The 12,996-nt window shown below is 40.5% G+C and overlaps 1 protein-coding gene across 5 annotated transcripts in view; it reads right to left on the reverse strand.

Annotated features, from left to right (window-relative positions):
* The window catches only part of TUSC3 (tumor suppressor candidate 3), a 137,196-nt gene that overhangs the window by 86,205 nt on the left and 37,995 nt on the right, over window positions 1-12,996 (reverse strand). For all 5 annotated transcript variants that reach the window (XM_033060671.1, XM_033060668.1, XM_033060669.1 and 2 more), the window contains exon 2: window positions 6,603-6,772. In XM_033060671.1, coding sequence (XP_032916562.1) covers window positions 6,603-6,772 — 170 coding nt within the window. The remainder of the gene's footprint in view (window positions 1-6,602; window positions 6,773-12,996) is intronic.

Raw genomic sequence — 12,996 nt, forward strand, 5'->3', positions numbered from 1 at the left:
TTGAAAATATCTCTCTTCTGAGATTTGTTTTTCAGCAGGGAAACAAAATTCCTCATTTTTTAGAATTTACAAACCTCCTCTTGGAGGTCTCATTGATAGGGTAGATGTTAATAAAAGTATTTGGGATCTCTTCTCACATATTCTGCCATTTCCTTCTATGCACAGAGTCAACAGAAATCACATTCGCAGCCCTTTACCAAACAATATACTACAAAATTAAGCTCAAAACTTAAAAATACACCAGCTGAATGCTGTATTATAAATTACCATATAGATAATCCTGCAAGAAACAATAGCTTCAAAAAGAGTTAATGTTGAGCTCATTCTGCAGAGTGCTTTCTGCAGTAACTACAAGCTTGTTCCAAAAAATGACATTAATGATTCCTAACAGAGTTCAGTCTTGTAACTCAAATTAAACCAAAGCAGTCTTTAGAAAATATCTGCCATGCCTGAAAAATGGACCCATCTCCCTGATGTCTTACATATATTTTTTCTATATATCTTACATATACATTTATACACACACACAACTTCAGCTTATCAGTGTTTGTTTCAGTATAACAAAACTTCTGACACATTTAAAAATGCAATAGTCTCCTCAACACAGGGTTGAAGAAAATTACAGACTACCCAAACTCCTCTCCATTACCAACCACTTCTTTTTTCTTCATAAATCCTCTTTGCAAAACTGTATTTTTCAAGAATCTGAAAGCAGGTTTGTTACTTCCACTGTAAAATACTAATAAACACATTTTTCAGATTGCAGTAAGTCTGTCTTCACAAGTGGTTATCTGCAATTTTTATAGAATTTTTCTGTTGCATTTCCCCATTTGTCTCCTGATCATTTTTGATGGTAATTTTAGGCTTCAAGTTTGATTCCAATGATTCAAACACGGTCTTTAAAAAAAAAATAATAAACAAACATAGTAGGAAGTATGCAAAACAAAACCTTATTTGTTTCAAGTATCTGCAAATTCACAGAGAGATGCATATGTCTAATTTACATGTTCTAACCATTATCTTACAATGAACTAGTGGCACAGGTCAAAGTATAGAGCCTACCCACTGAAACTCAGCATCTTTAGCCTGTGACAGTGCTCTCATCTTTTCAACGAGCACTAAGAAAAAAATCAACACAAAATATGCATCTTTTTGTTGATGGGCTTCAGCTGTTGGGGAAACCTCAAGTGACCAGTCTCACTCCTCCGACCCAGGTATCTCTTTCTAAATGAAAATACCCCAGCAATGAATTTGAAAAAACTAAACAGAAAAAAATGTGAACTGTTTGGTAACAAACAAAACACGTCTGGTATGCAGCTGTATTCAAAGCAGAGATGATTGCTTCTGCCAGTCAGATAAGAGAAGCAGAGCTTAGAAAGCAAACTAAAAGACCTCATATAATGTGTTTATGGAGTGGTCAGATGGTACAGCAACAAACAAAAAAGAAGGAGTTACAGTAATTTCATGATTATAAGCCACACCTGATTATAAGTTGCACTTCTGGGTGTTGGCAACTGTCTTGGTATAACAATGCAGAGTGTGATAAAAGGTATCTATTCTATCACCATCTGTTGAGGGTGGGGGCAGTGATCCTTATCTCCGCGGGAAATATTCTGCTAATGGGCCATCCATTGAAACCAGGCAGGGCATTGTTCTTTATCTTTTCACAACCCATCCTTCCTCCAGCGAGTCATTTTCTGCTAATGGTCCATTGAGTCCCACTATGTGACTGATAAAATTACTTCATCCCATTGGAAGTTGCTCCAGCCAGGGGGAAGAGCCCAACATTTCTTACCAACATAAAAACAGAGGTTTTGGGACACTAAGGGAGCCCCTTTCTCCACTGGACTCCAGAGGAAAACTGGTTTTCTCCATATCACCACTGGACCTCCAGAGGGAAACTGCACCTTGTACAGGACCACTGCTTCAACTGAATCACCTCTGTCACTGCAAGAGGACTGCAACCACCATTTAATGGGACTGCCACCAACACCCTGCCTGACGGGGTGTCAGGTTGCACTCTGACTTTGTCAGGATTTGGAGTTTGTTTCTTTGTAGTACTGTATATCTATTTTAATTTCCCTAGAAAAGAACTGTTATTCCTAATTCCCATGTTTTTGCCTGAAAGCCCCTTGACTTCAAAATTATAATAATTTGGAGGGAGGGGGTTTACATTCTCCATTCCAAAGAGAAGTTCCTGCCTTTCTCAGCAGACACCTGTCCTCCAAACTAAAACAGCAACTTTTCATTCTTTGTCCATATATAAGCCGCACCTGATTATAAGCCGCACTTCCGGGTTCGGACCAAAATTTTAGTCAAAATGATGTGGCTTATAATAGTGAAATTACTGTAATTATAACAATGGAAGATGCAGAGGAGCAGTCAGTATCAGCAGGTTTGACCTAAAGCCCTTTTGCACCTGAAAATCAAAATTCTAATCATCAAGTTAGGCAGGGTGGTCACTGAATTCTGGCTGGTGAAAAGGTGCTGATCACTTTAGAAAAATGTAGTGATAATAGAATGAGGGAACAGATTGAGAGATGCAAGAAGATAAAAGGCAGAGACGGTGACAGCAAATTTTCACCCAAAAATGCATTCAAGTTAGTACAGTTGTTACCATTTGCCTGTATGCAAAACAAAGTGTAGGCTGAGGAACAGTCCCCTGATCTCTGTGATGATATTCCTATTGGAGTTACCATGTTTTTTTCTCCTTCTTACATACATAAGTTATTTTTGTCAGTAGTGTGATTGATGTGGGTAACAGAGATAAGCTACCTAGTTGAGTGAGGACTTAAGGACAAAGGGGAAAAGGAAGCTAGTCTTCCACCCCAAGGAGTCACTATTTAGAGAGATTATTTCTGACTGCTCATCCAAACTGATTCATCATCACAGAGCATCAAAAGGCCTATTAGTATCTGTTTCCAATGTGATGTTGAAGAATATATACACCAGGAACAGTAGTAAGAGGTAAATAAATTAAAACCAACTAAGTTCAATTTCCTGGAACCAGAACAGTTTAATCAAACACATTTCCAAACATGCATGGAGAAAAACCCTATCCTAAGCCATTAGAAACACGTTCCATCTCCATTCAAGAGCATCTTGAATATCTAAACAGTTATTCTTACTTCATTTCCCAACACCAGCTATGTCATATTGAACTTAAATAACTGGGACAACAGGAAAACTGACATCTATGCTACCACTAATACAGTTGTGAAGGCATCAGATGGTTTTCAATACTCTTTTAGGTAAGAAAATTGGAACTTGTTTGTCCATGAATGAGCTCCAAATTCTGCTTTAAAATAAAGACAAATTTTCTTAAAACTCTAGAAGCATGACGAGAGGCTCTACTAGTATGTATACATAGTTGCTGGTTTTCAGAAGCCTTCATATGTTAGGACTAGATTGATTCAGACAGGATTGACTGAAAGGATATTTTTACATACAAAAACTTTAAATATCTAGAGTCCCAAAGACTTCTTTGTATGCAGCATTTTAACAAGTTGATATGATATGCATACCCTTTCACAAGTCACGTGATTTGTGTGGCTGGTGTTGTAACATCCTCCTTGCTGCATAGAGAAAATCCTTAAATTGTCCGAGACAAATTTGGTCAGCTTTCCACATATAAATGATAAAAAGATAAAATACAGAAATGTCAAATATAGACACCAAAAGGAAAAGACAAAATTTTTTTAATGGTCTTGTGGTGCATAAACCAACCACACTCAATTTTTAGGGAGGAAAAAAGTTTCTCATTCTTGTGACAAAGTTACACAAAATCAAAGACTTCAGATTTCAGACTAGATGCTTTTTCATATTTGAAATATGACATTGATTTTTTTTTCTGTGCAATTATTCTAAAAATATTTTGATAAGTGGCAGCAAATTTAAATCTTGGACAAGAGAATCTTCACAGAACATTACAGATTAAGTTTAAAAATCTATTTTTCCTTTAGGCGAAGCAGCCAGTGAATAGCTAACAAACAAGTAATGCATGCGTTTCAGTCCTCCATATCCTTTCAGCATTCCTGCCCATTAATTACCCATTGATTTGAAAACGTAAATTTTCCTGAAAATGGTTTTATGTGCATTATGATCAACCTTACTAAATTTCTTTTATTTCACATGAACAATTGCAACTTCACATTTATTTAAACAAACACAACTGAAAGTACAGTAATTTCACGAATACAAGCCGCACCAATTTGACAAAGATTTTGCTCCTAAACCGGAAATGCGGCTAATACTCAGGAGCGGCTAATATGTGAATCATTTTCTGACATTTACAACCTCAGAAGTGCCAGCCAGAGTGCCGAGCCGAGCAGCTGCAAAGTCGGCATTTTGCAATTGTTACAAATTGTTACTCTGTTGCAACGCGGGTGGAGCCTGGCTGCCTGCAGGCAGCACGGGGGGCGGGGAGAGAGGAGGGAGAGCTCTTTCCTTCCCTCCTCTGCCGCAGCCCAGGGGAAGAAATGGGGGGGCCCCGTGCTGCCATGGTGCAGCTCTGGGAGGCGGCGGGGGACCCAGGCCGCCACTGCTGCGGCCCAGGGAGGCGGCGGGGCACCTGCGCCGCCATTGCCACGGCCCGGGGAGGAGGGGGGGGGACCCGGGCTGCCACTGCCGTGGCTCTGGGAGGCGGCAGGGGACCCGGGCCGCCACTGCCGCGGCTCTGGGAGGCGGCGGGGGCTCTGTCCCCGCCCACCGCCGCGGGAGCGGGGGGGGCTCCGTCCCTGCCTGCCATCACAGGGCAGCACCGGGCTGTGGTGACCGAGTCCAGTGGCCCTGCCGAGCGGCAGCGCTGGGCTGGGCTACCTGGCCCCGTCAGCACCCCTAGTGGGCCGAGCCTGCACAGCCCGAGCCGAGCCAGTAAACCCCGCCCTGCTGCCGTTCTGTTACTATTTGGCAACTTTGTTGCACGCGGGTCCTCGCTGCGAACGACAGAGCAGCTTATACTCGGGTGTGGCTTATTTATGGACAAAAAACGAAGTATTTGCCAACACCCAGAGATGCGGTTTATACTCAGTGCGGCTTGTATTCGTGAATTTACTGTAGTATGCTGATTTTTCCTTCATTTTATGCCTAAGAATTTTCAGTTGCTTCTGTACAAGGTATCTAGTCTGGTCTTTCCTAAGATGAAGTTTATAAGCTCTTTTCCAGTACAGTAAACAGTATACAGTTGCAAGCAAAATTAACTTCCTTAATAACAGCAATATTTATGTTGTTTAACATGCCCTACAAAAGACCTGAATGTAGAACCATGGCTATTATAATGATAAATATAATGACCCTTATAAAGTTGAACTTGGTGCATGTGCTGTAGCTTTACCCACTGGGTAAATAAGGAATGAAATAAAACAATATAGTAAACTTTCAACTCTTGTATCATCTACTGAAGCTGAACTCTGGAAATGTAAAGAAGAAACAACAGCAAAGAAAGTGCTGAACAAAAAAATCATTTCACTTAAGAATGTTGGATAACTTCTAACCTAACCAGTCAGTTTCACAGTTCATATACAGAGGGTGAAGCGCAAAGACAATTTATATACTCTCCCTCAAAACTGATCAACAGACTTCAATGACAGAAAATAAATATATAAAAACCAAAAACCTAAAAAAAACCTTATACAATTACAGATACCCAAGTTAAAATTTCAGTTGTAAATGCCACATTCCATCACATTAGAAATCTAACACGCAGCTACATTTACCAACTTTGTATATAGTTTAAATACACATATTTAAAAACAAGAAATAGTACGACCTCCTATACAGCCTACGCTTTTCATAGTCCTACAAAATAATTTTGCTGCCTATTTAAATACTGTTTAGAGCTCCCTGCTCAATAATCCCATTTATTACTAAACACAGTAATTTCTAATGCATATTTTGGCTGAAGAAGGTTTTATTAGCACAGTTCCTGATTTAGTGAGGTAATTAAGTGCATGACTTCCTTTCAGTGCCTTGGCCCTATTTCCCTCTCATTAATCATTTTTGGATTAACATATTGCACTAGGAACTTGCATAGAGAGATCCTGAACTTAGAAGACTACCAGAGGCACTCTAATACATATTCAGAATGGAGCTACCAGAACACATCAAATTGCTGTGACAGACATTATTCCACAAAACCTATGACCTCGTGGAAAAATGTGCTTGCATGTATGAACTGTCCAAAGCTGTGGAATCAGAGGGTAAGTCACATCTGCATGAGCACCTTGGGCATATCTTAACTGAAGAAATCAATGAAGTGTCATATTATTAAATGGTAATGAATCACTTTTGCCACATAATGTCTTTGGAAAGATCATGGTTAACTGATAATACAATAAAGCTGATATAGAGAAAGTCTTCCTCAGTTGTATACATTTTATTCAAATGTAATTTAACAAAAAAGCAAAACCTGGAAGAATTCTAAAATGTGACATATAGATTAAATGCAGCTGAAAAGATGCTGTAAGATGCACACCAGCCTGTTGACTAGTGAGCATCTATCCCATGCAAAGAACAACCCTACTCAGATTATTGTACGTTGATTCCAAGATTCACTTGAAAACTGAGGTAAGGAAGATGAGAAAGGTCACAAAGGTATAAATTACCTGCAAACAGAGCACTGCCGCTGTGGCTGGAGAGCAGTGAACATCACTAATACAGAGTAGTTCCGAGGCGGAGCCTTCACAAATCTGCGGAATTTATCTCCATTCATGCGGATGACCGAACGCCTTGAGCTCCACTCCATCAGCTGTTCCACTTTCTCAGCCAAAAGATTCTGCAATTGAGGACAAGCATGAGGAACATTTAAGTTTAACATTTAAGGGGTTTGTACCTATATTCTGCCTTTGCATTCTCCAAACTCTTCTGGACTCGCGATGGAAGTTATATATAGCTGTATGTAGCAGAGTTTAGCTTATAATTTAGTCTTTCACGTAGTCAACGAGATTTTAAGTATTTAAAAGAATAACTCAATGTGGTCTTAAACAGAAAGAATACATAAAATAAAATCAAAATAAAATCAAACATGTTGCTGCCAAAGGCAAAGGAGTCGAGTAAGGATCACTGCCTAAATACAAGTTACCAGTACAGTAATCATTTAACTTCCATTTAAAAAAACTGAAGTTTTAGAAAATGAAGTCTTACGTTGTATTTATCCTATTTAGTAAAAATCACAGTAGGATATTGTCAGTCACTTGAGTATAAAGATGAAAGAAAAATGTACCTACAATGAGAGAGTAGTAATTATTATGTTTAGAATTTCTTACAAATGTATCATACTGAATTTAAATTCATGCAAGTTTCATATTTTGCTACAGACAGTACTTTAAAGTCATATATACTCATCTAGGTACACTCCATTATGAGATCAACATTTTAAGCTGATATAAAGACTAAGAAGCACAAACTATTTTGATTTAACTACCACTGTATAAGAAAAATCTGCTTGTGTATTGTCTTTTGATTGAAAGCATTCCATCACATCAATGATTTAAAACCAAGCTGGGAGACATACTAAAAGACAGTCCTCTTTATCTAGCTATTCCTATGAAAACTTATTTAGGGTTTGTTTTCTTATCAAGTAAGCCTGATTCCACACATGCTCAGCAGAAAGTGTTTAGTTTCCCAAGTTACCTAGATTCAGCAAGGTTGTACTGACCATGTTCTAGGTGGATTGCTGCACACAGCACACTAGGATTATTGCATCTATCTTGGTTTAAGTCTTCAGCTCCCTGCTCACTGGCCCGGTGGAAGCTGCCTATATCAAATAAAAACTAAAAAAAGAGTGGAAAAAACTGGAATATTACAACTCAGAAGTTGAGTGCTGAGTGTAAGTGAGAAGGACAGAGAAGGAGGCAGACAGAAAGGAACAAAGTGAGGAAGGCACACTGAACAAACAGGAAACTAACTTCAGAGAACTTGATAAAATACATATAAATTAGTGAAAGGGTTTACAAATTGGTCAGGTTCCACTGTGGAGGGCTAGAACAAACTGGCTTAAAAAACATACTGAAATAGGGACACTGTCAGAAAAGAGAGCATGATGACAAGTAAGGCAAGGATAAAAGCCAAACACTGTGCAAGAACAACTTGAGCAAGGAGACGAGGTGGCTTTTCTGAGAGTTTTTTTAAAAATTGAATGAAGTAGAAAAAATAGGTCATCTAGTAACATTTTGACAAATCAGTAATGCTATGAATGAGAGTAGAGAGAGATACATGAGGGGAAGGAAGAAATGAACTGCAAAGATAAAGAAAAATTGTCTTTTGCCTGGCTGAACTTCTACCCTCAAAATTATCAGAGCCTCTTAGGGGTTGTGCCCCTTTAGGCACAGGTTCACAGAAGGCTTGAGTCCAAAAGAAGATTTGATGAATGTGGCTCATGAACAGTTCCGAAACACCTGCATATACTCGACCCTTTAGGTTTTTGTTCCTGTTCTCAGAGTTTAGCTGGTATTTGCAATCACAAATGTGAAGGAGAGATTACAACTCTGTTTATCATGAGAATATCAATGACTCAATTAAAACTAATTTTTCTGCTTCTAAAAGATGTATGTTTCTGGTGATTTTGCTTCAAGAAAATATTATGTAAATTATTTTCTTTAAAAGGAATCATAAAGCAGATTACATAAAAATGAAGCCTACACATTTGTAAGATTTCCTTCAATTAGCAGTGCCAAGATTAAATTTTTGTTCATTTCAAAGGATTCACTCATTTTACATCAGGCACTCTAGCCAGTAATGCACAATAAAATACAAGGAGTTAAAATGGATGGGAACTAGTATATCCAAAAGTTTTAATTATTCAAGCAAAAACATAAACCAAAAAGAACTAATAAAAAGACATAACATATACTACCACAGGAAGGATGCATAATATCCTACTTGGTACAGAAAAACAAATACTTTTCAGATTAGGCCTTATTCAAAGAAAAGAAACCCATGAAATAGTATTAAGGGTATGAAAGCAAAAGTGTGATCTTGACAGAAAGAAAAAAAAAAGGGAGAGAGAAAAAATCCATCTCTATTAGAACTACATAATTTGCTTCTATAAAATACAGTTATATAGAAAAATCTTACATAAGTCCCAATTCTAGTTTTACTTGGAAGCTGTTGCCAATAAAAAATAGTCTTGATTCCTTTACATAGCCCTTGTGTAATATTCACTATAATATTCTCAACCACTTTTATCACTTGTTGTTGGTTGGTTTTTCCTATATTCAGAAGTAAAAAGCTAGTAACTGAACTAACTTTCTATGTGTACTACACTAGGCAAAACCAAGTTAATATTTCAGGAGTGTAGTCACTAGGTACAATGCATGTATTTGTTTCACTTCATTGAAGAAATCTTTTCAAATAGAAAGTTATTATATAGACTGCAGATAGTGGCTCGCATCATAAAACATTCTGCTATAGGCTACACTTCTCTTAGGTAACTGATTGCAGTTATATATTTTACCAATTTTTTGTACATTTTATTTCAGAAGACTTCTTTTGCAGAGTACAGTAAATTCACGAATACAAGCCGCACTGAGTATAAGCCGCATCTCTGGGTGTTGGCAAATATTTCGGTTTTTGTCCATAAATAAGCCGCACCCGAATATAAGCCGCTCTGTCGTTCGCAGCGAGGACCCGCGTGCAATTAGTAACAGAACCGCGGGAGGGCGGGGTTTACTGGCTGAGCTAAGGCTGTGTAGGCTCGGCCCGCTAGGGGCTGCCGACGGGGCCAGGTGGCCCAGCCCGGTGTTGCCGCTCGGGGTCGGCTGCCGCTGCCACTGGGCTCAGGGCCACCCGCCGCTGCCACTGGGCTCGGTCACCCCGGGTCGGCGCTGCCCTGCGGTGGCAGGCAGGGACGGAGCTTCCCCCGCTCCTACGGCAGCAGCGGCGGGCGGGGACGGAGCTTTCCCGCGCCCGTGGCGCCGGCGGCGGGCACAGACAAAGCACCCCACCTCCTCCCTGAGCCGCGGCAATGGCTGCGCGGGGCTCCCGTCGGCTCCCCAAGACGCGGCAATGGCAGTGCGCACTTCCCCCCCCACCTCCCCGGGCCACGGCAATGGCTGCGCGGGGCTCCCATCGGCTCCCGGAGCCGTGGTAATGGCGGCGGCCCCCCCCCCCCCCCCGAGCCGCGGCAATGGCGGCACAGGGCCCCCCCGTCTCTCCCCCGGGTTGCGGCAGAGGAGGGAAGAAGAGAGCTCTCCCGCCTCTCTCCCCGCCCCCCATGCTGCCTGCAGGGAGCCAGGGCAACACAGTAACACTGTAACAATTGCGGAATGCCGGCTTTTACTGGCAAGTGCTTGGCTCGGCACCCTGGCTGGCACGTCTGGGGTTGTAAATGTCAGAAAATTATTCACATATTAGCCGCCCCTGACTATTAGCCGCACTTCCGGGTTTCCACCAAAATTTTTGTCAAATTGGTGCGGCTTGTATTCGTGAAATTACTGTAATTGATACAAGAGACTTTGGGACTGACATCTCTAGAATTCACAGTGCAGTCTTTCTGACTTGTAAGTCTTTACAACAGGATGAAGGTGTGATATTAGTTTTGTCATTTAGAAAATATTTTCACAATATATGCTCCTGAGTAAGTTAGCAACCTTTTCCTCATTTCATTTAATAATGAAATTTAAGAAATAAATCAGAGAAATAAAAGTTTGCATTTTAGCCATGCATTTGACTTTAAAGTTAAGTCTTAAGGAAATACGGCACATTTTAAAATTCCAACTGTCTAATTCAGCTTTGAATCAAAAAGGTACTCATTTAACAGATACTACACTCAGAAAATTCATCAGTGTGTTAACAGGCAGGGGGCAGGGGAAAGTGTGTTTTAAGTGTCCTTATGATGTCAGCAGACCAGTCTTAAGGATTTCATAATTCAGAATCTAATTTGGATATTTTTGTAAGGATTTTTTTTTTAAGATAGAAGTGTAGAGAACAGAAAAGTATCCTGTTGAATACAAGCATGAGCTCTATCTCAGTCAAAAAAAAAAAAATTCCTGTGCAAAAGGAGAGTGTTACGAAGTAAAGAAAAATTGACAGAAAAACATGTAGAACCAAAAAGTAAAATTTTTCATATTACCCTAATAAAACTAATATCCTAGAAAGCACTGTTAGAAAAGACAATGGTCTATCCCAAGTTCTTATAGTTTTATCCCAAGTATCTGTGAAAATACTGAAACTGAACATGTTTTCTTTTACCCTTTATCATCCAACTATGCAATCAATACATATAACTGTCACCAATGTGAAATTCCCATTAGGAATCTACAAAATTATACAAATTTATTGACTTGCCTCTTTCGACCCCCTAGGAAAATGTCTTCTGCCAGAGAAAATCTGGAAGTAGGAGAGAACGACTAAATCTAACAAAATACATCTTGTGACAACAGAGAACAACTGTTACTCAAAACCAGAAAACCAGAGATGCCATCTCATTTTCCAGATTTCTTAGAGACTGTGGAAAGGAGCAGAAAATTCAAGACCCTACATATGTTTAAACCTATTCGTTTACAGAATTCATCTGAGGACTTACCAGACTTGTGCTGATACCTGAAAGGGTTTTAGTTGAAACATCAGAGGAAAAAAACCTCAAAAAACCAACACACAAAAAAAACCACCAAGAAAAACCTAAGTATGAGAAAGGAAATTCTTCCTGTATAAAGAAAACTCTGGGTTTGATGTTGCAAGTAACTACCAAAGAATCAACAGATAACAGTCTATAAAAGCACTGAGAACATTAAATCAATTGATGAAGAAGCAGCCATGTATCATTTACTTATTTTCATTAGCTGATGCCCCAAGAAGAATATAAAAACATGTATGATCTATGTGTGGAAACAAAATGAATGCTAATTTCTGTAAATAAACAGTGCTGTAACATTATTTGCTGCTCCTACACTATTTTGTAATGAGTGGAAATATATGGCACATCAACATTTTTACAAAACTAAATAACCCTTAAAAATCTGAGAATCCAAAATCCAGGAATTTTCTTACACAAAAGTAAAGTTGCTCATGTTTTAGAAATAGGGATTACAGTAATCTCACGACTATAAGGCGCACCCTTTTGACTAAAATTTTTCCCCTGAACCCGGAAGTGTGCCTTATAGTCCGGTGCGCCTTATACGATGTACAAAGTTGCGACATTTGCCACCCCAGAAGTGTGAGCCGTGAGCGTGAGGGGAGCCGGCAGTGCCACCGCAGCCGGGTGGAGGTGGGTTTGGGGGCCCGCGGCACCCCCCCTGTTGGGTCCAGGTGGGCCCGGGGGCCCATGGTTGCCAGGTGGAGGTGGGCCCGGGGGCCCATGGCTGCCGGGTGGGGGCAGGTCTAGGGGCCTGCAGCATTCCCCCTGCCAGGTGGAGGCCGGCCCAGGGGCCCATGGCCGCCTGGTGAAGGCGGGCCCAGGGGCCCACAGCACCGCCCCTCCCGGGTCCAGGCGGGCCTGAGGGCCCACGGTTGCTGGGTTGAGGCAGGGCCTCGGCCAGCAACTGTGTGGGGGGAACTGGGGGTGGAGCCTCGCTGCAAAAAAAAAGTGCGCCCTATAGTCCAGTGTGCCTTATATGATCTACAAATTTGCGAATTTTGCTGACTCCCGGGGGGCGTGCCTTATAGTCCGGTGCGCCTTATGGTCGTGAAATTACTGTACCTCAGAAAGTGACCACCTATGCAAATTATCTTTGCTCCTGAAACAGCAACAGTCATTAGCATCTTTTCCTCAATCCTGTTAAGCAGATGAGCACTCCCCACTGAAACAAAAAGCTGCTTGAGAAAACAATTCTAAAAACTTCTTTTAACCCTAAAGCTAATAAAATATTTTTTCCATTTGCAGTTGTCCCTATTATTGAGCCACGAAGAAAGCAAAAGAAAAAAGGTAAATTTCATCTATTATAGATCTTGGTTTCCCATGGTGTGATAAAACAACCAAGCCACCTGCCAAAAAGCAAAGTGTGACAAGTTATGAAACTAAAGATGCTGGTAGGCCAAGCTTCTGGCATCTGCACCTGAAGC

The sequence above is a fragment of the Catharus ustulatus genome, chromosome 5 (genome assembly GCF_009819885.2).
Source record: "Catharus ustulatus isolate bCatUst1 chromosome 5, bCatUst1.pri.v2, whole genome shotgun sequence".
NCBI classification, from domain to species: Eukaryota; Metazoa; Chordata; class Aves; order Passeriformes; family Turdidae; genus Catharus; species Catharus ustulatus.